Source organism: Pempheris klunzingeri, chromosome 4, assembly GCF_042242105.1.
Source record: "Pempheris klunzingeri isolate RE-2024b chromosome 4, fPemKlu1.hap1, whole genome shotgun sequence".
In the NCBI taxonomy this organism is placed as follows: Eukaryota; Metazoa; Chordata; class Actinopteri; order Acropomatiformes; family Pempheridae; genus Pempheris; species Pempheris klunzingeri.
In genome coordinates, this window is record NC_092015.1 from 12,259,005 (window position 1) to 12,285,901 (window position 26,897).

At 43.6% G+C, this 26,897-nt stretch overlaps 2 protein-coding genes across 2 annotated transcripts in view; one reads left to right on the forward strand and one right to left on the reverse strand.

Moving 5' to 3' along the window:
- The window catches only part of arhgap35a (Rho GTPase activating protein 35a), a 61,453-nt gene that overhangs the window by 19,301 nt on the left and 15,255 nt on the right, over nucleotides 1-26,897 (forward strand). Inside the window, exon 2 of the mRNA XM_070829621.1 lies at nucleotides 19,706-23,555. Within this exon, the coding sequence (XP_070685722.1) occupies nucleotides 19,818-23,555 (3,738 nt within the window). The 5' untranslated portion in view covers nucleotides 19,706-19,817. The remainder of the gene's footprint in view (nucleotides 1-19,705; nucleotides 23,556-26,897) is intronic.
- The window catches only part of tmem160 (transmembrane protein 160), a 133,087-nt gene that overhangs the window by 13,500 nt on the left and 92,690 nt on the right, over nucleotides 1-26,897 (reverse strand). The window lies entirely within an intron of this gene.

The window sequence follows — 26,897 nt, forward strand, 5'->3', positions numbered from 1 at the left end:
GTTTGGTGCGTCTGCACGGAGAGTGAGCGTGGGTGGGTTTTGTGTTAATGTGGCTTGAATGAAACTATTCTTATGCGAGAGGGTGTTAAGATGTCCACGTGCCATATGTGTGTGAACACTGTTAACACATCGGACGTTTCGGTGGTGTTCATAAGCCACGTGTGTGCCCCCACAGCTTTGACTGCAACGTCTAGACACGCACCTGTGTGGACGTCTGTCAGTACGCGACACACATCCCATGCATCAGATATAATACTTATGTTCTCTTCATTTGCATGGACAATCATGTGAGCGTGTGTGTGTATCTTTGGCTTGCAGTTTGCAAGAGAGTGTGTCTCCTGTGCCAGCATGTAGATATGTCAGCATGTGAGCAGGGGGCTCTGAGAAAATGCTGTCATAGCAGAAGCTGAATAACTTGCCTCCAGACACATTCATGATACGGTGACGTGTGCGCATAAATTTGCCTTCCAGTAGACTGGCTGTATGGTTTGCAGATAGTGTGGGATATCAGAAAACCCATAGTGGAGCGTGGAGGTCTTTTTTTCCCTACTGTTCTATACACGGATATTGGTCCCACTGGGATTTCTTTGAGACGACAAGGAGAGTATGCACTTCACACATACACACACCACATTACACACACTTGTATGTGTGTCGTTCTGGAGAATTTGCGCCTTCCTCTGTGCTTTATGCAGATGAATCAGGTAGTGATTTGTGCTCAGTGGGTGTGGAAGCAGGTGGTATCTCGGATGCAAGAAGTTAATGAAGGTGTGACATTTTGATAACCCTAAGCATATACTGTACCCAATTTTACACATATTTATTTAAGCATCAAAGTCAGTTTTACATGCACTTAAGATGTTCTCTCTAAAAGAAGCTCCAGGATCACTGTACAAGGGGATAAATTTGATAGATTTGAGTCCTTGACTATGTAATTTGTCTCAATATGATGTCTGGTCTTAAAAGTAAATGTTTTAAAATTGTGGATTCCCCCAAATCAACCTTTGCTCGTCCCACTGACTGTTTGTTTTCTGAAAGCCTGTTGGTTGGGATTGACTGATCACACAATTGTTGCTTTATTGGCCACAGTTTGGACAAGAGCCAGTTAAATCTGAGATGGCACCATCTTGGCTTATACATATTCTCTGTCACAGCAGTAAGGTAAGAGCTGTTCTGCGTTTGAGGAAATAAATACAGTTTTCACCACTGACATTGTTTTCTATGCAAGCTTAACCACATGTGGACTCCACTATAGGAAACTGTTACAGTAATGAGTTCTGGATATGCTGGATATGTTTCAAAAGCTGTTGTGTAGCGTTTAGGTTTTCAGCTCAGTTATCAATATCGACTGATCCCTTATCAAGGTAGCTTTACAGAGAGCCAACCTCTCTCTGCACAGCATCCACTTTCCCCCTTGCTGTTGTGGATCTCTGTGTAGACCTCTGTCTCTGGAAATGAGGCAGGCCTGTCTCTATATTATTCCTTCACTGCAGCTTCATCTTGTTGCAGAGCAAAGACACTGAAAGCCTCAAACATGACTGAAGAAGTGGCAGAGAGGACTTGCAGACTAGCTCGATACATGTGGAGCAATTTGCATGCTGTACATGGATTTCATTGTTGGTTTGAATGTAGCCTACAGGAAGGCTCCACACTTACCTGACACTTGATAATGCAGGATAGTTATCCGTTTACTCACTTAAACCCGTCAGTGTTATTACCTTGTTAATTTTCAAGGATGATACACTGGCGGGAGACAGAAGGCACATCGAGCTAACTCATTCCGCTGTATTTTGCAAAGCATTTAGCATCACAATTGCTAGAAACAAAATTACAGCACGGCCTTATGTTATTGTTGGACACACAGAGACACACTGTCACCGTCCTGCGCTGCTTCAGGGATCTAAATGGGAATCTGACTGGAGGTAAACATGTCACTGTGTAGAGCAGCGCAGCAAACAGACAGCCTGACAGGCCAGTTAATGGGGAGATGAAAGGATAGGATTTAATAGGCAGCGGAGAAAGAATAGTAGATTTATTTAAACAAGGCAATATTTACCAGTCTGGACAGTGTAAGATTGTGTTTGAATTGGCCTCACCGTTCCTCGCCGTGCCATTTGTCTTTTAAATTCTTCTTATTTAATTCTGTTAATTCATTATCATACCCCCCTGATTGTGCCAAGGGTTTGATTTAGCTTCTATTATAGGTTGTTTCTACTGAGGCAAGAGCCTCACTTAAAAACCTAAACATCAGAGTGGATTGTGGGATGGGAGCCAGGAGCGGTCTGCTGCTGCTGCCGTGCGCCACAGCCACTACAGGATTTTAAAGGTTATTGGATGGAACTAATACGTAGGTGCATTGTTTTTTAATCAATGTTGCTTATAAATTGAAAAGTTGTAAAAATGTCTCTGGCTGCCGTATGGACGATTGGAAATTAATCTTTTCTCTGTAATCAGGTTGTGAATAGCTGTTGTAACGGGTTTCAGTGGAACTCAGCTCACCACTTTACCTTTCTTTCACTTCCAAGGGCCTTTTAAAGCCGTCTCTTCCTCCCTCCCCTTTCTGCCGCCATGGCCACGAGTCTCCAGAGTGCAATAGGAACAAGGCTTTATCTGGCTTAATTCGTTTATTCCTTTCTTTCCGGTCTTTTTTACCCACCCTTTTCCACTCTTCCTCAGTAGATTTTATCACATTTGGATGTTTGGTTATGCTACCCCGCTTTGTAGGCTGGCTATGAATGAGCCCCCTCAAGGTCACTTTGGTCACTGTGCCTGTCGAGGCTTTGCACACGCAGCTCACACATACTTCCTTTATCTCTTGATATAAAAAAAAAAAACCCAAAAAAACCCTGAAACTTGTTGACTGGCTCACACCTCTCTCCCCCCCCCCCCCTCTCTCTCTCTGCTCAAATCCCCATGGAGACAGGAGAGAAAAAAAATGAAGCAAAGTGAGCCGGAGAGATTGTAAGAGAGAGAGGGAGATAAAGACAAAAGAGAGAGCCTTAAGTCCCCTGATGTGTGTTGAGTGGACGCTGGATAAATAATCCCTCTTTACCTTCGCACGACAATCACAGTAATGACCTTAGCCAGCGCTCATCGCTAGACAGGCTTGCATCTTCAGGGGGACAGGTGTGGTGTGTGAGCTGGTGTGTGTCTTTGTGAGTGGCCCCCTCCATTGTCTGAGATCAGGGATTAGAAAAGCTTAAAGATGGTGGGCCTAGCTGGGTGTGCACAGTTGTGTGTCTGTGTGAGGTTAGTGTTATCTAAGATGACGTCAGCACTTAAAGAGACTGGTGTTGCAGCTAAACTCAGCACAGCGGTTGCAGTAATATTGGCTTAATGCTGTGAATGGGACATTTTAGAAACTGAAACGTATTCTTTGGTTCCATTTCTTTGAGGCATAAAAGTCTCCTGGGGTCATCATGACTTGTAAAACAGGCCTGTTCCAATGTGTTAAAAAAGCACGTATTCATTGTTTAGACACATGTCGAAATAATTCACAGCTTTTTGTTCAGAACTTATGAAGGCCATGCTGAACTTGATCTTGAAGATTAAAACAAATTAAAACTAAAAAGGACATTCAAGGTCAACTTTCTAGATTTTCTCCAGGGCTTTCAGATGCATCCTGAGAGTGTACACATATTCCTAAAGAATTATGTCGTGAAAAAATTTAATTATATGAAGTACTTATTATACTGCTTAATAATTACATTTATAGCAAATAAAGACATTTCGTGTGATTACATTTATGATATAAAGTTTCATTATCTCTGCTTCACAGTAAGAGTTATAGTTCTTCACAAATACATTGATAACATCTAAAAAATGTCCGTATACCTTGTTACAGCAATACTGTAGTGTGCTGTAAACCATTTATTAATTGTTTTTATGCTTTTATTTGACCAGAAAATTCATATTTAGTTAACTATATCTATGTGTTTTAAAAAACAGAAAGTGCATTAGAGCAAAAAGAAGCATGACTGATTGCACACTTTTTTTTATCCCTGTTTTGTCTTCCTCGGGGCTGTGATGTCGGAGAGAATTTGGAACAGTGTCAGCTAACCTGATTGGCCAGGGGGCTCATACGAGAACCCTGGGACATGAGGTAGCGAGCAACAGTGCCAATCAGAGGGGAGAGAAGGGATGGGTGGGAAGAGGAAGGGAATAGTGGAAAGGAGTTTTGGCATCATCGCTAAGTAGAGGAATTTAATATAGTGCGTGTGTGTGTGTGTTCATTGGGTGGGAGGTATAAAGAGTTAACACTTGGATTAGTGCCAGGAGAACTGCTTTAAAATCCAACCTGGTTCCTTTCCTGTTTCAGCAGAAAGAATGGTCTAATTCTCACCCCCTGCCTTTTCCTGAGACATTTTCTTCCTCCGGGCCTGGAGTGGGAACAGGGTAGACATGGCATAGAAACTAGTTTGGAGAAGAATTAATAATATAATAAACATGTAACTTTTAGAAATGAGGAGGAGGATGAGATCAGCAGAGGTCAAGATCAATTTTTTTTTCCCTATACGGCTGCATTTGCGGTCTACCATTATATTTACCACCTTTTAACGATTGTATAGCATTGCAGAGCCTCTCATCTACTCTGCAGCTGCTCAGGCTCTAGTCTGCTCCACAGATCCAGGCTTTCAGTCCAGGCTACTGTTGTGACCACTGGTGGCTTCCAGCTGTCACTTTTAACACAGGCAAAGGTTTCTGGGGGGGCACAGACCCTTTCTACCCCAGGAAGAAATAACTGTTGACCTAAGGCTGGACTGCCTGCCCATAAAGCTTATATATGCAACTCTTTTATAATTCCATCTTAGACCTATATAGAGCTGTTATGGCACAATGAAATTGTTGGGAATCATAGATATACTCAATGAAGAGTTAGACATTTTAGGAAATACCCTTATTTGCTTTCTTGATGAGAGTTAGATGAGAAGATAGATACTGCTCTCCTTTCATAGATATCTTCAATTTGCATTGAGACGGGTAGCAGTGGGAAGCAGCTAACTCCTTTAAGAAAGTAAAAAATTGCATATCAATATCCTCTGTGAAAAGTACCAGGATAGTTATTGATGCAATTTCCACTACTTCCCACTCCTTTTCCTCAATATCGCTATCTTCCAAATGCCCCCCGCCCCCCCCCATCCCATGGTCATGCTTGTTACTTTGACCTATTGCAATGGCATAAATCCAAGGGCAGTAAAATTCTTAAAGTACAAATGTGAGAACGAGTGTATTCACAGTATCCCATTTACCACTGACCTAGCATGTGTGCATGAGAGTTTTGAAAAAGCCAGCAAGATGGAGGTCAAAGGGGATGTTTTGTAGTTGTACATTCACAAGGACAAATTGCAAAATGTCCAGCAGCCTGCGAAGTATTTATCTCACAGTGCTAAAAGCTGACTCTTACCCTGAAAGGCTGCATTCCTTGGACTGTGATGTAGACAGGACTAACTGAGCTGTGGACACCGCTAAGTGAGCCTCCACAGGCAGAGCTCGGCCTTGGGCGCTAATACTGCTGCAGCTGCAGGCAAATCAGTGCAGAGCAGCAAAGTTTGGAGCTGTAATGGCGCTCCAGTGGCTGTCTGGAGACTGATTTAAAATGGATGACCAAGCATAACCTCTGTAACCTCTGGACAAGCTGCCCCAGAGCCTGTCAGCTTCCTCCGCTCTGACTGCAGAAGGAACTCAGGGGGGACACTCCCACATGTATGCACACATGCACTGCTTTAAGAGTGCTAAAAGGTCATGTGTTCACTTATAAATACTCTGTTAGAGCTTACATGCTACATAGACTGCGGGAGATGTACTGTATTTAAGCCTACCCACCACTTCTCCCATATCGTTCATTCATGTCTGCACCTGAATCTGGTTCATTTCTTGTCACAAGCGTCAAAGCAGAGGCTATTTTAGTAAGGGGTTATTAAAGCATGGAAATTGTTTATTTGTTTGGCTCTCTATTGCCCCTGCATGAATTGCACTCTGGTGGAGCTCACAGGGGGGCAGAAAGAGAGAGTGAAGCGCTTGGAAAAAATTAAAGCGATAGAGGAAGAGAGAAAAAGAGCGGAGGGGAGGAACGATATGGGGGGAAAAAAGCCTCTGTAGCCATCTGCCTTTGTGCCAACAGTTGGTTACTGTGGCAACCAGTAAAAAGTCATTATCTTTAATTTACACTGTGGCAGGTTCAGGTGTTTTCAATTGTATCATTAGCTTTTTTTTTTTTCTCCCTGCAGTGACTCACCCATCTTTGGCAGCCATCCTGCACTTCATTCTGGGGCTCTTCGTTGTTTTTTCCCCCCGTGTCATCCTTTCTTTTAGTGTGCTGTGCACCTTTATTTTAGCTGCCTCACTGGGTGATTTCGGGTGTGTGTGTGCATGCGTATATCTTAGCACTTGTCTCCCTCTTTAAGGTTATCCTGTTCCTAGGGCATGCAGCATGATGCTACTGTGCTTTTATATGGCGAGGAGTATTGATGGATGGCACGATGACAGGCAGAGCAGAAAGTGACAATAGAACAATTGAAAGAGGAAAATGACAGCAACGTAAAAATTGAATGGCAGCGGAGACGACTGTGGGGAAGGTGGAGGCTAAAGAAGTAGAGAAAGTGGTTGTCTGTCTCTCTTTAAAAGGGGTTTGTTTCTTTCATGTTGAGGCTTGTCAGGGTGGCAGCAGCAAGAAGTGCAGATGAGCGATCGTAAAGTAGCCCTGTCTGTGTACCATTAGCCAACCGCAAGTGCTAAGCACTTACCAGAAGCTGCTTGTGTTAACCTCCTCTCCTCCCCCAACGATAACTCTTTTTTTTTTCTCTCTCTCTCTCCCATCCCCTCTTACCTCACTTTGCTGGAAACTCTTCTTGTTCTCATAATATTTTTCATTGCCTCATTTATGATTTCAGACACTGCCCTCCCCTCACAATACATCCACATCCAACAAACTTTTGTTCTTTTCTTTGGCTCATTTTCTCTCTCTCTTTTTTTAGCGTGGAACACCCAAGTTCTTGAAAGGTTGCATTTACTGATGGGAAAATAATTTCTTTTTCTTTGAGCCACTCAATATGAAAAACGTAATTTTGCTCCGTTGTCAACAAACAATTCAAGCCTTCAAAAATCGTTTGTGGCTTTCAAATCCACTTTATTGCAACGAGACGTTTCTCACTGCCATCACTAGCTCAGTCGATCGGTTTGTGGGTACAAAAAAAATATCCAATTCAATGAAAAAAGTAATTACACAAACAAAACCAGTGCTGGGATGTGCTGTCTGCAACTATTGTTTGAATCTGGGTTGTGCCTTTCGCTATTGGAGAGCTTGTCAAAAGTAGTTAGCAGTGCAGTGTCCAGGTGCACCTTTTATTACTGCTAGCTGCTTTATTAGCCATCCATAGAGCACGAAAGGACCGAGGGGATTGACTGGAGATGCGAGTGGAAGTGGCACCTATTGACTAGTTTGTCTTGTTGTGCTGCTGGCAGGGTGCGATGATGCTATAAGGATACTGCCGCTCAGGCCAGCCCATTAACACCAAGGCTCCATACATGAGAACATGACAAGAACAGAACACATGCTGCGTGGCATTCACGGCCTCGCAGTGATGTACCGTAGCTGCTGGCGTTGAGCATTTTCACAGCCGGCACCGTTTCTGAGTGAACGATTTCCAGCATTCTGTAGAAAGTGGTATATTGTCTTCCATTTCCCTCTTGGTCCATCCTTGTTCCCTCATTTCTGTCATTTTCAGATTTAATTGGTCTCAAGATTCAGCAGCGCCTGAACATTTCTGTTGGTGGAGACAAAAAAAAAAAAAACCCAGTTTATTCAAACGTTTGCTGTCTAAGCAGAGTTACAGAACATGTGCATGTGTGAGATGAGAACGTGCTGAATCTATGTTGTTGGAGCATATGGTGTAGGTGTTGGGTGGCTGTTTTTGTGTGCGTGATGACCATCTGCCACCTAGTAACAGTTTGGGTGATCTCAGGTGTGAGCCCTACAGGGAGACCTTACATCAACCAGATTATAGACAAAGCCTGCAGGTTACAAGTCCAGATGGAAAGACTTCAGCAACATTACCCTTATATTCTGAGTGCTCATTAGAAGGCAAATTATTGTGTTGCTTTAATTTCAGAATGTAAAAGTAAAACTTTGGAGGTATGATTTTCTGAATCCTGTGTATTTAGTGTAATATGTTTGGGCTGTTGAGTTTCAGCAGGTGCTGCAGTTTATTAATGGCTCTCTATTTGATATTTACACCTAGGATTGTTGCTAATTGTGTTTGATTGTAATTTTTATCTCTTCTGACAGTGTAGATACTTGAGTGCCACCATATCTTAAATGAATGCAAATGAAATATGGTTTTGTAAATTTTGGCGACATTTTCTGTTTCTTTAAGCCTAATCTCCCAGCTGCAGCCATTTTGCAATAGCCGGCCTCCCCAGGCGACTCAAAAGACACAGGTGAATGCAGCCCATATGCTGCATGATGGGAATTGTGTGTCACAGCAAGGCAAAACAATGGAGGCTGCGCGGCTGCAATCAAGTAATTGTTGCAATCAGAACTGCGTTGTGAGTTCAGTGTGGCCATCACGCTCTTCGCAGCGGTAGATAAAGTGATAAAAATTAAACTCCGGTGGCAGCAGCATCGCTCCGCAAGTGTGCACAGCTTTCCCGTCTCGGTCACCATCTGGAAAACACACCCAGCACATCTATTAAGCACCCACTCTAGCTAAGGATGAGCGCTCCGCTGAAAATGGGTTAATAATGACAATTAAATTGGAGGTAATGTCACCGGTTTATCTGTCGCTCACAAATCGGAGTATTTTGTGTGAAAGGCTTTCTCTGCCTCAGAGTGGAATTGTGGTTTTAGTAAGTGAATAAGTGTAAGCTACTGAGTCGAGTTATTGAAATTTTAGAAATATTACCATATTATTTGTTTTATCAAGACATTCTCTCACTGCTTGAAGCCTTGCCTCCCCAGAGGTCAGTGAGCAGACTCATCTGCGGTAGTTGTCCAGAAAGTGAAGAGGAGAAAGTTCTGATCGGCAGCTGTTCTATTCCTTTTGCAGCACCAGAGCACACCTCCTTTTCACATTTATGGGCTCTTTTATTGAGGAAATCTATTATGCACAGTCTGATTTTTATTTGTAAAGAGAGAGGATGTGCTGGAAGCAATTTTCAGTTTACACTAATGCACCAAGGCATGAACATGTTTATAAAGACAAACAAATGTAGAATTTTTGTTTTATTTGAAAAACTGGCGTAGGTGTGAAAATGTAAATGACATCCAGCCCTTGGTATTGAAAGATGAAGGGCGTCCCCAGTTTTGAAATGAGACAAACACATATGCACACGCACGCACGCACGCACGCACGCACGCACGCACGCACGCACGCACGCACGCACGCACGCACACACACACACACACACACACACACACACACACACACACACACACACACACCGCTGCTGTAAAACCAATTACACTAGCAGTTAGGGTTGGAGGCTCATTCAGGTGGAAGATTGGTAGCCTGCTTTGGAGACTCACCAGCCAATCCCCCTCATCTAAGAAGAGAGGAAATTTCTGTCTTATTTAACCACAAAACCAGTGTGTGTGTGTGTGTGTGTGTGTGGAGGAGTTTGTGTGTGAAAACAAACGCGAACAAGCCCCAAGTCTGCATTTAATACCCTCTCCTGTTGAATGTATCGGACATATTTGCGTACGGTCTATATCTGTCTGTGTTGTAGCTGTTTGTTTGTGCTGCTGCATTGAGTTTGGCTGGGAGGACAGGACAGCTGTATTGGATGTCTGAATGTGTGTATACAGTCATGCTGATGCTGACAAGCCTTCTAGCAGGGGAGCAGGGATCAGATGTATGCTAATATCACCAGCAGGCAGTCTGCTCGTCTGACGGGCTGGGCCGCGAGGTTAGGTACTTCTGCAGGGGAAGACAGAGCTGAGCGAGCGCGAGATGGAGCACAGCAAAGACATGGTAAGACGGAGTAATATAAGGACAGGAAATATAGTGAGAATTAGACAAGGGCCAAGGGGCATAGAAAGAAATGAGGAGCAAGGCAGTTTATGCCTGGCAGAGGGAATTAAGAGGGAGGGAGAGTAGAGGCCCACAGATGAGCTTTTGTGCCAAAGGAAAACACAGGCTTGTCTGTCTTTCTGACCTCGCATGTTGTTGTTGTTGTTGTTTATGTTGTCTAGCCTGTTGAACAGGGAATTTCTGGAGCAAATATTTCCATTTACCAAAGAGCTTGTAGGTTTCAGCGTTTGGTCCCACAAATCCCAGGCAGTTCAGCTGCATTAATAGGGCTGCAACTAATGATTTTTTTCATCAATGATTATTCTGTCTGTTATGTTTTTTAATTGCTAAGCCTATAAATAAGAAAAATGTATATCAAAGAAGTCCCCCAAGTCCAAGATTATGTCTTCAAATTTCTTGTTTTGTGACCGACATTCCAAACCCCAAAGATATTCAATTATACAAATCACAAAACCAATTAATTTTCTGTTTTTCAACAAAACAGTGAATCAACCAATTACTCCCCTTTTTCAGCATCGCCTCACATTCATGATCTCAGGTTATGCGCGACGCTACGTTTTTGTGTTCATATGGTTTCACTTTAACTTAAAACTTAAAACGGTTAAAATGTGAAAATAAGCTTACAAATTACTTGCTTATATTATTTTTTGAGCATATAGTCTAAATTTTCTGGGTTGAATCAATTTTGACAGAATATTTGAGAAATTATGGCAAAAATGTCATAGTGGTGTAACCATCAAAACTTTGTACTAAATAATTAAACTTGCTTATAAAAGGTGAAAAGCTCAATGATACGTAATTGATCAGAATATTGTAATTAATCTGGGGAATTATGTAGGTCAAGTCAACTGCATGAAGTGTCAAGGTGGTGTAACCACCATTCATGGGGCCATTTTTACAATATAGTGAAAGAAAACCATGTGACAGGAAATTATATCATATACCAGGACCCCTGGTGCTCCTAACAGCTGTATGTCAAGGTTAGCAACTCCCGTCAAAATGTGAGATAATTTTACATGTTTGGGGTATGGTCAGGTATGCTTGGATCTACATGTCAAATGGTATGACCTCAGGAAAACATTGATTATTCATAGTAATTCTAAAGATGAGTGTTTACTTTGAAAATTGTGTTTGAAGTGTTCCCACCAAGGCCATGTGTTTACATAGGTGTCCATGATAATGGCTGTCAAATGGTGGTACTGTTTGACTCCTATTACAAGCCTTTCTGTTGTAGGTCAGTTTTGGCAAATATCAGTGATTTCTGCTGCTGATTAAAGATGCAGTATAAACTGACTTTACAAACATTAAAATTTACATCTGCAATTTAATAATGGAGCCTCTTTTCCCCTAGTAGAAGCCACTTTCACTGATCCTATTGCTAGGTCCAGTGACCTCGCCAAAAGACATGAAAGGTGGTTTTCTCACACAAAAACAAACGCGTGCAAAAAAGATTTCAGGCCAGAGTGACCTGAGACACTGTTTCCTAACAGCAAGCGATGCAAGCGTAAAATCAGTTTGATTGCTTTGTTTCCTGTTGGACTGTCCTAACTGGCCATGAGCAACGCTGCACACCATTTTGAGCTGAACCTTTTGTCCGACACCTGATTTCTGTTACTGTCACTTCGAAAGCGCCGTAATGGAAGAGCAACAGCTGAAGTTTAAATGAGGAGTTATCAGTATGACAGCTCCTCATTTCACTACAAAAATCAAATAAGTTGAGCGTCTGGCTGCAGGGAGGTCACAGAGAGCTGATATCCATAATAACAACCTGCTGCTGTGCCCTGGATCAGCTCATTTCCAGTAAACGTCTAAATATCACAATATAAAACACATGTTTTCAGTTTAGAAAGTACAAATGTGGGAAGAGAGTCAGTACTCGCCATCTTTTACCAGAGTTCTTACATCTCCAGTCTGATCAGCTGGTATATGTGACTGTCAGACACTTGTTTGCTCTTAGGACGCTAGCCACTGCAATAGAGGACATGACTTGATTCTTGTTGTCAGATGTTATTTCTACACTCAAACAAAATCAAGTTCAGTTGATGTTGTTGACTGTCATGTTTGATTTTCAGTGTCAATTTCTTCATCAAACAACAGTGTTTGACTGTAGAAGCAACACAGTCAGATGGTGTAACCGATTTGTGTCAGTTGGAGAACTATAGTACTATAACATGGTTTATAAAAAAATTTAAATAATTTGTCAAAGATTAATTAGAAAACAAGAGGTGTTCTTAGGTGGTGTTGTTAGATTATATTGGGCATATCTCTAAATTTATTTTATTATGGCATTACATGAAACCATCTTAAATACAAAATACACACTTTAACAAACATGATGCCTGCTTTTAAAACACGTTTTTAAAAGATTAGTTGATTGCTCATCTTGCCAACCTTGATTTGTCAATGACTCTGAACAACTGAAGAAATTCATTGTAGAATAAAGTCACTAAAGATCGTAGCAAACTCCTGTGAAGGTCAGAGTACTGGTCAGTGGTGGATAGAATAAACACAAATGATTCTAATAGTATTGTTACTTTATGATTGTAATGATTGTTATGATGATATGTAAGGTAGAAGCAAAAGTACTCAACTCTACTTGGGTAAGAGTAAAAAAATCATATTTACTGCTACTGACTGAATCCTCAAAGGAGAGGCTTGGATGCCGTCTGCATTGTGTGTCTGTCTGTGCTTGTGTGTGTCTGTGTGTGTATGTGTGTACACGCATTCAGTGACTGTTGTCGGGAAGCACAGGGGAGATGTTTGTTTTCCTCCAGGGCCGAAGTCGATTCCTATTTCAGGGCTAACTCCCTTCAGATTTCCAGCAGTTGCCAGCAAAATAACACACGGTAGCTTTACCATTTTCTTGGGAAGCTGCAGCCTTTATTCCGTTTTTAAGAAAATTTACATTTACTGTTAATTCATTGTCACTTCCTCTGCTGCTTGCTCTCTTTCCCTCTCCCTACCACTCAGTTGCCGCGCACAACTGACGCCATGTAGCAATGAAAGTAGTGAGAAGTGTGTAGCCCAGTGGAATGGAGTAGAGGTACATATACTTTATGACTTTATGGCAAATGTACTTTAGTAAGGGTGAAAAGTATTCAGAAAAACAACTACTCTTAGAAGTAAGAATATATAAATGTAACGTGTTATGACCCACCATAGGAACTGGTGTTCTCTACGTTACGGCTGCAGAAACACTGTAGCCTCTCAGTTTTACTTCTTCGCTGTCAGCTTGGAGAGAAATTACCTTATCGCTGAAGAAGGCATCGCGCTGTGAGTACTTGTGCATGTACGTGTGAGTTGGTAAGGGTGTTTTTATATGATGGTAGTTCAGATTTATAGCTGTCATTGCCTATGTTTCCAGCACGTTATATTTAGCTGTACTATCAGTAAGGCCTTCTGGCGCAGCTGAAGAGGTTAAACCACAGTGACACACTCCTCTGCCCCTCTCGCTCTCTCCCTCCACTCTCTAAATAGGCTATCCACTCTTTCAAGACTCTGTCTTTATCTGACTTAAACCTTGCTCTTTCTTCTGTCTCTGCTCCTTGAACTGTTCAGTTATAGTCTTGAATTTCAGATGAGGCTGTGAATATGGTCTTCTCTGCCCTCTTCTGTCTGTCTTATTCCTGATATCCTACATTCCCAATTGTTGACTGAGTTTGTTTACGGTCTTTGTCCCTCTAAACCTTTTTTTTTTTTTTCTGGTCTTATCCTGCATCCTTCCTCCCTCTGTCTGTCTGACCACCTATCTCCTCAGGGGGTCTATCAGTAACTGGCCCTCTATCTCTGCAGTGCCAGGCGGAGGGAGGAAGAGGAAGTGAACTTACAGCTGAGAAACCTGCTGCATGGCAGTTGCATTATAGGTTACTAAAGACTATAATACAGAGATAACCAAGGACATAACAGACGGGTGGGGAACGCTCTGCTCATACTGTATAATTCAGTCTATATCAAGCACATATGTGTGTCTCAGTGTCGGTATGCAAATGTGCCGTGTGATAGAGCAGTAGGATTTGTTATCTACATCTCTGGTCTTTTTTTCATGTGGTTATATCACCATGCCATCGGATCTTGCTAATGCACAGACAGCGGCACTTGTGATGCTGCAAATGGAAAGATGCAAATAGCCGTAGCTAATCCACAGTCTCCATAATCCCAGTCACAACTGACCAGCCCTCTTGGATCAGGACCTGGATATGTGATAGCTGTTTGGGTGCTGCATTAATGTTTCTGTTTGAGCGCCCTGTGCAGACATGTATGTTGAGTGACATAGTTCGACTGATTCAGGCTGTGCTGAGCTTTTGTGGGTCGTATTAAGTGCTTTCTTCATATGCAATCATTTCTTACCTTTGGTTTGGTGTATTTTGTGTGCCTGGCCACTTGTGAAGTGCATTAGCAATGGTGCAATTTCAGTGTTTATGTTTTCTGTTGATGCGTGCACAACATACAGTAGATGGGGAAGAAGGAGGAAATTTGTATTTCCTGTTTGGTGAGTGATAGATGGATGTGTCACATTTGCAGAAGAAACAAATTAGTTTTGCTGCACCACAGATCGCTTCATGTTAAGTGCCTTCAATGTGTAGAGTTTGGAAACAGAATTTTACATATTTCTATATATTCTTGTAATTGTTTAACACTCACGTCTGTGTTTGCATCAGTAGTAATGTGCTATATATTTGCATTATGTTCTTTCTTCATCAGCGTACATATTATATTCATCACCCCCCATTTATTCTGCACTTTCATCTGTGTGTTTATACCCCTGTGTAATGAGAGAGCACAGCCTTAGTGTAAGGACTGCCCCCACCCACCCACAGCCCAATCCCCTGCCCACAAACCTAGTTTCTTACTAATGGACAACAAGTCCCCAGAGAGGGGTAGAAGAAGAGTGTGGGAGAGAGAGATGGAGACAGAATGAAAGAAATGTTGACAGATGGAGATGGGAAATCTATATGACGAGGATAATGTTGTGGGTGAAAGCACGAGAGACAAAAAAAGATGGGATAGGAGAACGGAAGTACCACTGGTTGCAGACTTGCATCATGCAGAAGGAGTGAAAACGAGAGGAAAAACATGTTTTGGACTGTAGCAAAGGGAGGCCCAGCCAGCCTTGTATCGTAGAGAATAAAGGGGAGAGAGAGTTTTTCCCTGCTGCCTCTCTGTCATCATCATTGGCATCACACTGCTTCATGACTATTTCATGACCTTTGTTTCTGTCTACTCCCAGACTTCCTGAGTGTATAATACTGTACAACCAAAGGGCTTGCTGGGAAACCAAGCAGGTTTCCCTGTTTATTCTCGTTTTGCAATTTTCAGTATAAACTGGGCTGCATTCAGTAAGAAATATCTAATAGTTTTATTGTTGTGTTAGGAAATAACTTGAAGATCACTGGTTATGCACCCCCACATATATTAGAATTACATTACCCCCTCATTTGTATTAAATTATGAAAATATGTACTTCCTGTTATTTCTATTGTCCACAAAATACTTACTTACATGAGATCCCTCGCGAACTTTCCTCATATCCAGCTGACATGCATGGTTATCTCATTCAGTCCACATGCACTCTGCACTCAGACTAACAAGTCAAGGTGATAAGGATGTTTTTTTTTTTTTTTGGTGTATCAAAACAGGCCTGACTCACAATTATTTCAAACTCCTGGGAGATACTCCCTGGCTTAGTCTTCCTCCTTGCTCTGTAAAGAAAGGAATGCAGCCACCCCGTGAAGCCTACATGGTTTCTCCTCCTGGGCAGTGAACTCAGCCTCTTCCCTGCTGCCCTTTGTGGCACATGTTGTGATGAACTTCACGCCCTGGCGCCCTAGCATTAGCTTCAGGCTGTACTCCAATACCCTACAGAAGCATCCTATCTTCCTTGGCTTCTCTTGTCCTTGAGACAGTCTGTGACCTAGAAAGCGCCGGTTCAGTCAGGGCGAGATTGCTGTCTAATGTGTGTTTTTGCTTTAATGATTAGATTTGTCAATGCTTGTAAGAGAAAGGAAGAAGAAAAGGCAACAGGGAAATGGAGATGTGGTATTTGGGTATGTCCCGCTTGTAATGCTGTTGGTGATTAGGAAGGGGGGGGTGATGTGATGGGTCAGACTCTGACCCTTAACTCATCCAGGCCTCACCATGCCCTGCCCGTCTTCCCTGAGGGGATTCCAGTGTGCAGCTCACATGACCCAGGCCACTGACCTCTCCCCCCTTCCCCTCATACCCATTCTTCTCTACACCCTCATCCTCTCCATGTTCACTAACTTCCCACCCTGTCTCCTCCCCCAGTGCCTTCCACTCCTTCCTGCATCTCCTCCACCTCCTCCTACTCACTCCCTCTCCTTTTCTGCTTACCCTCATGTTTCAGGGTCAGAGGCAGATGCAACGCAGGCCCTAACCTATCTCTGCCTCAACCCTAAACAGCCCTAGGCCTCGAGACAGTGGTATGTGGCTGGACATGCGCACCAGACTCCAGGCCTCAGGGTGAACTGGAAGACTGGCTGACTGACTGCTCTGCAACTGGACTGCACTAAAGCTACCACCACTCAGGCAGTGGTGGCTTTGTAAATTTGCAGAAAGAGGAAATGTATTCCCTGAATGACTAGATCTCTTGTCTATGAAATGCTGCACTTTGACTGCCAGTAGACAGGCTGTTCAATCAGCCTGAATTGTGCAGTTGTATTGTCATATGTAGTCTATGTTTCTGTCAGTTTGGCCTGGGCACGGCAGTCAGTCTCATGAAGCATTTTATTCTATTATAAGCTGCTGCTATGCTCTGAATCATCACACCCTCACATCACTTAAGACTGAATTGTGAGCTGTCTGTTTGCATCTTGCGCTGACATGTTACTAGGATGACGCAGAAAAAAGAAAACGGCATTATGTCTCTTTTGTTTGCCATTCTTTTGCGGTTATCACCTGCACACAGCTAACCTGCATTTGACTGCAGTGCACAATGCACACATAGGAACATTCTTGGAAAAAGATAGGTTGGGTCAATGAAGCAGATGTTAGCTAAGCATCTGTGAGAGTGTTCAGCCTGACTAAACTCCATGTCCATAGGGACTTTAGGAGTGCTTGACTTCATTTAATCCAGATACTCTCACAACTGGTCAGAAACACGACCCATTTCACACATGACATGATGATCACCAGGATGTTACATGGGATAAAAATGTAGTCTGTGTGCACATGCATGTGTAAGCACATATAGGTCATTTTTGCCAATGCGGGCCTGCACACAGGCTTCCAGACTTATCTGTATGTAACACCCCTGTCAGCTCAGTAGGCAGCTACTTCAAGCATGTTACAACAGTTTACTCTGTGCAAAGATGCAGTTCACAGCAACCTTTGCAATAGCGGAGCTAATAAACCTACATGAAATCCCTTTTGGTTGACTTCCAAAAGGAAATGTATATCCTTTTTAGAATACAGTAAATGACATCTGCCCCACATAAATGGAATAGGACTAGATTAAAATGATAACAATTACCAAAAAAATTGCTGCTAAATTGACTATTCTATACAGAGCTATTTATTGGTGGAGTTCATCTCAAAACGATTTCCCATGTTACCTTCCATTTTTATGTCTGTGAGCCTGATCAGTGAGGAGCTCAGGATGGGATCATGTAGATACAGTATAGAAAAAAGGATGATTAGCGGGCTAGATGCACGGTCTGCTTAACCAGCGGAGCATATCCAGGGGCAGCAGGTTATGTTTTTTGTGGCTGATTGGAGTTGAGGCTGTCTGCTCTGCAGTGTGAACATGATTAGGTCAGGCCACAGGTACGCTGTTAACCTGCTGACTCTAGCTGTATAGATACCACATCTGCAGTTCTTCTCATCTAGTCAAGGCTGTGTAGGCTGCACTGTTTTCCAACTGGATGTGTTCACAGACTTCACACAAATGCGGGTGTACACAGTAGAAATCCTATATAAAGTTATGTGTGCACATGCAGATAAGCAAATACACACAGTAGACATATTTACAAGAGACTTTGGAAAGAGAAGTCCATGAATTAACAATAATTCCCAAGTCCATATACCTATACTAATGTATCATCCAGCAAGTCTGGCTGAGTACAACACACCACACCTTATTATTGCATAGACTGGGTATATATCTCTGGATGCCTTGATACATTTTTCATGCATACCTCTACAAATATCAAAACACCAGACATTCTTTTTGATATTGATTCCTTTTTCTGCTGGAACTTGGTTATAAACCTGGTGAAGCGCCGGGGAGGTCTTGTCTCTGTAATGTTAATTCACAGTCTGATTTCAATTTGCTGTAGTGAAACTCAGGGTTTCAAGGATTTGCCATAACTGTCAGCTTTGAACTTCGATTAGTGCCACTCAGCAAACAAAAAACAAAACAAAGATACAATATGCTGTAGTCTGCCTTACTATAGCATGTTCCACTGTAGTGAGTTTCTCACTCCTCCTCCCATTTCCTTTTCATTGTCTACCCCTCTGGTGTAGCAGTGTTGGACTTTGAAGTTCAGCTTTGCACATTCGCAGTTCTCTGTTGTCTGACAAACTCAATTCAGTAGCATTGAGGGCTTTGTCTGCTTTTGTGCTCTCTGTCAAAAGAGCTATTCATGATTAATAGTGGTTTTAATGTCTGTTTTAATACATTAACGCCTCAGTTATGACATGGAGGGGGTGGTCTTATACTACAAGTATGTGTGCTCGCTGTCTTGGAAGATTTTTGTTTCTTACAAATTGTGCTGTCAAAGCTGGCTATTCCATAAAGAGCATTTCCCATCCCTCGTCCCCTCTCTTGTTATTTTTACCTCGGATCTACTAATGGAATAAATTATTCTGACATTGGCCAGTCAACTAAGCCTCTATGTATGTTCCGTTCATGTGCTGTTTCTTGACAGCACGTCTCCAATTTGTTGCTTCTACTGCAGGTAAATATGTGAAAACATTAGTGATGGTGCATCAGCCAACTCTGAGTGCTGTTTGGTTAGAAACATAGGAAAACATGGTGCTGATGGAGACGAGTCAGCCAACAGGCAGTGCAGCCTTTTAAAATGCAGATGGCTTTCCCTAGTTGGCCAATTAGTAACTTTAGCTCTGGAACACTTATCTGCTTTCATCTTCTTGTGTGTGTATTTCATTTGGGGTGCAGGGAGCTTAGTGGGCCTGTTCTCACAAGTGTGTGGTGGAGCGTGTGGAGAATGTGTTTGTGTGCACATTCATGTGTCTGTTTTCTGCACTAGCGAAAATCCCACATAACTTTATTCTGCTGCTGCTGGCAGTGAGACGACCAACCATACTGTTAGATGTCAGATAATAAGCCAAAACACATATCGAATCTCAATGAACATAGGAATGAAATGTGGAAGGCACCGCTGTTAGCAGTTCAGTCCTGACAGTATAAACATTAAATGAGTTGAATCGAGAAAAATGCCTTTTACTGAGCTACAGCTGGGTTAAGTAATGTGCAGCATCCCAGCAGCTTTGCCACTGACCTCAATCTTTTCAGGAAACATTCAGAGGAGAAATAGGATCACAGATTAAACATTATTAACAGCACATAGGCACACAGTATGAATTTAGATGAGAGGCGTAATAGCTTTCTAATAATAAAGCCCGTCATTGGAATGTTTTTTTCCTGTATTTCTCTGGATTAATTATATCTCCCGATTCTCTTTCCCTCTATCATGCAGGGCCAGACCCCAGCCCAGTGAGCTCCTCTTGCATGGAAACCCTCCTTCCTTGGCAGCCTTCTCCTCTCCCTAGAGCTAGCGGCCAGCATGGCAGGATGAGCCTCTGCCAGCGATGATGATGGCCAAAAAGCAAGATGTCCGGGTGCCCACCTACAACCTGGTCGTGGTTGGGCTGTCCGGCACGGAGAAGGAGAAAGGCCAATGTGGTGTTGGCAAGTCCTGCCTGTGTAACCGCTTTGTCCGGCCAAGTGCAGATGACTTCTACCTGGATCACACCTCTGTTCTCAGCACCAGTGACTTTGGAGGCCGTGTAGTGAACAATGACCACTTCCTGTTCTGGGGAGAGGCTGGGCGGACGATGGAGGAGGGGCCAGAAAGCCGCATGAATGTGGTGGAACAGACGGAGTTTATTGATGATCAGACGTTCCAGCCACACCGAAGCACGGCCCTCCAGCCTTACATCAAAAGGGCAGCCTCCACCAAGCTGGCTTCGGCTGAGAAGCTGATGTACTTTTGCACAGATCAGCTGGGGCTGGAGCAGGACTTTGAGCAGAAACAGATGCCTGAAGGCAAGCTTATGGTGGATGGCTTCCTACTCTGTGTGGATGTCAGCAGAGGTATGAACCGGAGCTTTGAGGACCAGATGAAGTTTGTCACCAACCTGTACAACCAGTTAGCCAAAACCAAGAAACCCGTGGTACTGGTTCTCACCAAATGTGATGAAGGAGTTGAGCGCTACATTAAAGACTCTCACACCTTTGCCCTAGCCAAGAAGAATCTGCAGGTGGTAGAAACATCAGCGCGCTCTAATGTCAATGTTGACTTAGCCTTTCTTACACTGGTTCAGCTAATAGACAAGAGTAGGGGAAAGCCCAAAATTATCCCTTACTTTGAGGCACTGAAACAACAGAGTCAACAGATTGCCTCAGCTAAAGACCGCTACGAGTGGCTGGTCAACCGAATTGTGAAGAACCACAATGAGACATGGCCTGCTGTCAGTCGTCGCATGCAATCTGCGCCTGAGTACAAGGACTATGTTTTCCTTGAGGGAACAGCTAAAGCCAAGAAGCTATTCCAGCAGCATGTCCATAGACTTAAACAAGAGCATATAGAGAAACGTAGAAAAGCCTATCTAACTACACTACCACAAGCCCTGTCTGTACTGTTACCAGAGTTGGACGAGATAGACCACCTGAGTTGGTCTGGAGTTCAGAAAGTCCTGGAGACAAAGAGAGATTTCTCCCAGTGGTTTGTAGTGCTAGATGACACCCCTTGGGAGACCACACCGCACATTGATAACATGGAGGATGATCGAATCCCCCAGGACCTCCTGGAGACCCCTGCAGCTGAAGCTATCTATGAAACCCACCTGGAGCAGCTAAGGAATGAGCGCAAACGGGCTGAGATGAGGTGGGAGTTCAAGGAGAAGCTAAGTGTCTCTCCTTTCATCACACCAGGGAAACCCTGGGAAGAGGCCCGAAGCTTCATCATGAATGAAGACTTCTACCAATGGCTGGACGAGGCTGAATATCTAGATATCTACAACAAACACCAGAAAGAAATCATTGACAGAGCCAAAGAGGACTTTCAGGAACTGCTTCTTGAGTACTCTGAGCTCTTTTATGAGCTGGAAGTTGATGCAAAGCCAAGTAAAGAGAAAATGGGAGCCATTCAGGAGGTGTTGGGAGAGGAGCAAAGGTTTAAAGCCCTGCAGAAGCTGCAGGCAGAAAGGGATGCTCTGGTATTGAAACATATCCACTTTGTCTACCACCCCACAAAAGACACCTGTCCCAACAGCCCCCACTGTGTTGACAGTAAGATAGAGCAGATACTGGCCAGTAGATTCCCTACTCGCTACCCATCATCAGACAGTTCTAGACTGGATGTGGGGAGGGCTGAAAGGATAAATCTTGTCATCCTAGGGAAAGATGGGCTAGCCAGAGAGATGGCAAATGAGATAAGGGCCTTGTGCACGAGTGATGATCGGTACGTGTTAGATGGCAAGATGTATGAGTTAGCCCTACGTCCCATTGAGGGCAATGTGCGTCTGCCAGTCAATTCATTCCACACTCCAACTTTTGCACCCCATGGTTGCTTATGTTTGTATAACTCAAAGGAATCCCTCTCATATGTTGTTGAGAGTATAGAGAAGCTTAGAGAGTCAACTTTAAGCAGAAGGGAAAGGGAAAACAGCTTAGCGCAACTCCCACTGTCCCTCCTTCTGGTCACCAAGAGGGGGGTGGGGTCTATAGGGGATATTGGGGGGGAGACAGCTCAGACTCTTATCCAGCAAGGGCAGCAGGTCGCTGGAAAGCTACAATGTGCTTACCTAGACCCTGCCTCTCCAGGCATGGGCTACGGGCGCAATGTCAATGAGAAGCAGATCAACCAGATGCTGAAGGGCCTCTTAGAATCACGGAGAAGCATAGGGAGCAGCTCACCTCCCTTGCCGCCTTCATCCTCTGGCTTCAGAGACTCTCAGTCCCAGCCAGTGCTAGAAGCAGACCTGAGGATAGTCATGTGCCTCATGTGTGGAGACACGTATGACCTAGACCAGCTCCTTGCGCCTTTCCTGTTGCCCCAGCATTGTCGTCCTGCATCCAGCCTCAGCAGTGGCACCTCTGTTTTGCTGGATGTCAGTGTAGGCAGTCAGAGGCAGAATATTGAGCTGTCACTGCTCTCCTTCCATTCCTCATTCTCTCTCCGCAAGACAAGACTGGTCCATGGCTACATTGCAGTTTACTCTGCCCGCCGCAAGGCCTCTATGGAAACATTATGTGCTTTCTTATGTGAGGTCCAAGACATCATCCCAGTCCAGTTGCTAGCAGTAGGGGAGAGCCAGATGGAGCTGTCAGACTCAGAGTCTGCTAAAGAGCAGGTCAGTCAGGGAGAGGAACTGGCCCATGAAATAGATGCCAGGTTTAACACAGTAATATGTGGACATGGTGGGGTAGTAGGGGGGCTTCATAAGATCGACCTTTTCCAATCCTTCCTCAAAGAGGTGGTAGAGAAGCGCACTATTGTTGAGGCCACCCATATGTATGATAATGTGGCTGAGGCATGTACCAACGAGAGCATCAGCCCTCGCTGCGGCTCTCCTAGTCCAGTTAACATTCTTATGGACTCAGAGGACGATATCGACCCGTCACCACCTTACCCTACCCTGAGGGAGGATGGTAGTCTCAGTTCCCACCTCGGAAGCTTCAAGCTGCCAGATCTGGATTCAAGTGATACCTTCTCTGTCATTTCCGAGCTTAGCACCTTTGAGAGCAAGCTGAACAACAAGGTTCCTCCACAAGTGAAGCCCAAGCCTGTCCGTAAGGTTAACCTCGGCCCCTACATGGACCAGCAGGGTGGAACCAACCGCCGCTCGTTGCCCCAAGCTGTCACCTGGGCTCCAGGTAGCGACGGTGGCTATGACCCCTCAGACTATGCGGAGCCTATGGATGCTGTGAGCAAACCTCGACCTACAGAAGAGGAGAATATCTACTCTGTCCCTCATGACAGCACACAGGGCAAGATTATCACCATCCGCAACGCCAACAAAGGTCACGCCAACGGGAGTGCTGGGGGGAACGGGTCAGACAGCGAGGCAGATAGCAGCTCACTGGAGCGCAGGAGAAAGCTGTCCGCCATTGGGGTAAAGCCTAAGCTTTACAGAGACAGATCCAAACGACTTGGCAAGTTCAGCAGTTTTAGGACAAGCTTCTCTATAGGCAGTGATGATGAGATGGGAGGTCCACCCAAGCCGAGCCAGGATGAGGGAGGAGCCCAAAAAGACAACTCCATTGAGGAGAGTGAGGACCCCAAAAGGAGAAATATTCTTAAGAGCCTGCGTAGAAATACAAAGGTTAGTGTTTATGCCATTTGTTTTAGTTTATGTGTGACATATGGGTTAAAATGAGCAAATATGTCTCAACTCTATTATGTGACCAAAAAAAGGGTTACATCTTAAATTGTGAACATTTTAAACAAACACAGCTCTTAGCAAGTGTTATTCCAAAATCATTTTTGAATGCATCCATTACCTAAATCGATCACTTAGTAATTTTAGAATATTGAGCGATTTCTCAAACAAACCTTAAAATGAACTCAAAATTGAAAAGTTTCATACACTACATACTCACATGTGTTTATTATGGACGCAATGGATAAAACATCCATAATCCCTAGTATAATAAATAGATCTAGGCTGTGATTCAACACGTGTTTGCTTTGGTGGATAACTGTTTACCACTAAAGTTGAGGAATAACTAACGAGTTCAGTATAATCTCTCTACAGTCTGCAGTCAGGGACATGACATACTGTAGGAGGTTGTCTGAAACAGCCATATTTTTTCCTGACCGCACTGTGAGAGCTCTCTAAACTAGCCAGATCATCAGAGGAGAAAGACACAAACTCCAGTCAGTAAACTTCAATACCAGAAGGCAGAAACTCTTAATGAATAGGGACAGAGTCACAGCATACACTGTGCTATGTTATCTGTTTGTGCACAGCACATTTGTGTGCCTGGTTGGTTGCATCAGGCTTCTCGTTATATGAGAGATGGTTTGACATTTATTTCAGCAAGATTTCGAAAGCATCAACATCCATCGCAGAATTCCCTGTACAGCGATACATGAGGAGAAATTAAAACTAATGTTATAGCTCAGCAAATTAGCTGTAAACATCCCTGCTGTTCAGGAAGGAAGAGCGCTAATGAGCAAAAAATACATGAGAATCTCAGCACTGGAGTCTTTTGTCCAGATATAAACCCTTTACTTTCACTTATAATTTACAGAGCCTGATTCTGCTATCAGCTTGCTTTCAGCCTCACTTGTTAAACAACGGCACATTGATTGAAACCAAGTTGTCAAAGAGTGCAGTGCATGTGCCTATAGTGATCTAGTGATTGACATGAGCTTCATCTAGTTAAGGCAGTGCTGTTTACTGTTCACTGTTACTGTTCTGCAATATTACGACTGGTCAACTTGTTCCTTAGACTCTAATGTCAGCTTGGCTTTCTTTGCTTCCTTCCTTTCATTCTCTCACATTCTCAGTGTTTGTCTTCCCTTCTTGCTGATTCATACTTTTCTTGCCTCTCACATTCCTGTAACCTCTGCTAACCTTTGCTCTCTTTCTCTCCCCATCATGTACTCATCACATCTCTCTTTCTGTTTTTCTGCAGTTTTTTTTTGGCATAATCAAGAATCTCCCCTTCACTTGTTTCTTTAATCTCTGTCTATCCCCCTCTTGTTCATTTCTGTGCTTGTCTCTCACGGGTTTTGTGACAATACTTTTGACCTACACTGCTAGGCTTATCAGCCTGGTATGCTATTCATTCACCCTCATGGCATGGTACAGAAGTGCCAGCTGAATAGGAGTTACAGCTGCTTATGTTGTGCTGTCTGTGATAATTACCATGGCTGTCAGTAGGGTGGAACAGGAGGGGGATGATTAATGTTTTCACACCCTCAGCTGTGATGTCCAAGTACCTGCGTAAAGGCTGTCTTCTCACATAACTAACTCCTAACTGCTGAAACTACATCATTCCTTCATGCACTAACTGACTTGATATGTGCAGTGCCATTTGTCGTTCTGAAAAAGGAACGACTACCAATGAAGTAGACATCCCAGTTCAGCCCCATGTTAGCAAGTAACTAACCCTCTAGTGGCTGCGACTTTTACCCAACCCTGCTCTTTGACCCTGTGGGACCCCTGTGAGGGTGCATGTGGGGAAAGGGATCGATAAAGTATCCTATAACGCATTATAAACTCTCATGTTTCAAAACAAATCCCCCCAGGAATTGAAGCCAGCCAAATTTAAATCAATGTCGTAATCATTGCTCAAAGTAGTGCCTCTGATTTGTGGCCTACAGCAGGTCTGGGATCTGGATATTCACATTACAGACCATTATGGCTCAATTGTGATTGCAACAAAGAACTAAATTCCATCACCTGTTTTCTAAGCAAATGTCTCAAAGATGAGAGTTCATTCTCAAACTGCGGTAGTCTGATATCCCCTCAGGTTAACTGACATATCACTGACTTATTTGGTGATCTCAGGGAGATGTGTGCTAGCAGCTCTGGGTTGGTATAAAACTGGTCGTTCCTGTTAGTGGCTTGTCAGGGTTAACACAAAGTTAGACTTTCAGTTGGTTTTAGGGTGAAGGTTTGGGTTCATGCAGTGTAAACAATCTCCTGGTCAGAGCCTTAGGGTACTGTCTACCACTCTGAGTCATGACGGGTAGGAAAAAAATAATTTAAACTAGACTCCGAGCCCAATTTAAAACCCCTTTTTACCTCAGGCAATGACCAACTGTGTCTGTGTCCCGCCCGCCCTCCCTCTGCAAGAGGCCGGAAACGTTTCCTCTCTCTCTCCTGCAGCTTTTTTCAAACCTCCTCAGCCAGCAAGAGGAATGCTTCAAATTCCTCAGTCACCTAGTTCCAGTCTAGTGTCCTCGTATAAGAAATAAGTGGGAGGGGGGACAATCAAAGAAAAGGAGAAAACATAGCCACAGAGAGAAAATGAAATGGAGCCGGAGAGGATTAAGAGGCATGATATAACTGATAGGGCTTTTTTTTTTTTTTTTTTTGGGTTTTTTGCGGCTTTGTGTTTCTGCATGTTGTGTATGTAAACGCTCACTATGGTGTCTGTATCTTATTATTAAGGATGTGTTTTGTTTGTCTTTTGTGGTAGAGGTCTGTTTTGTCTTCTCAGCGTTGGCAACATATCCTGTCTCAGTCAGCAAGTAAAAGGAGTGGCCAGAAGGCAAAACTGCAGGGGGAGAAGAGAAAGTGGGTGGAGGAGAGGAGGGGGAGTGTATAGAAACAGTCTGCTAAACTGAGATAGGGCACAGATATACAACACAGTCAGTGTGATGGGACACAAATAAATTATGAGCTGCTACTTGGAGCTAGAAAACCAAGCTGGCAGTGAGTTATGACAGTACAGCTCTCTGCTACCACAGAGGCTGTTGTCTTGTAGCATCACGTCTATTTTTACTACCCCTTTTAATTCAATCAAAGCCACATGAACACATGAATACAAATTTCGCATGTACATGCACAGATACAGATGCGGTTGTATGCTGGGAAAGGAAGTGTCACAGAGGGATCGGGCAGAGCACCAGGGGAGGTTGTTGGGAGTGATAAGTAAAGGCATTCCAGTCAGGAGTCAGCTCGTGTAGAGCCAATAATAGGAAGATAACT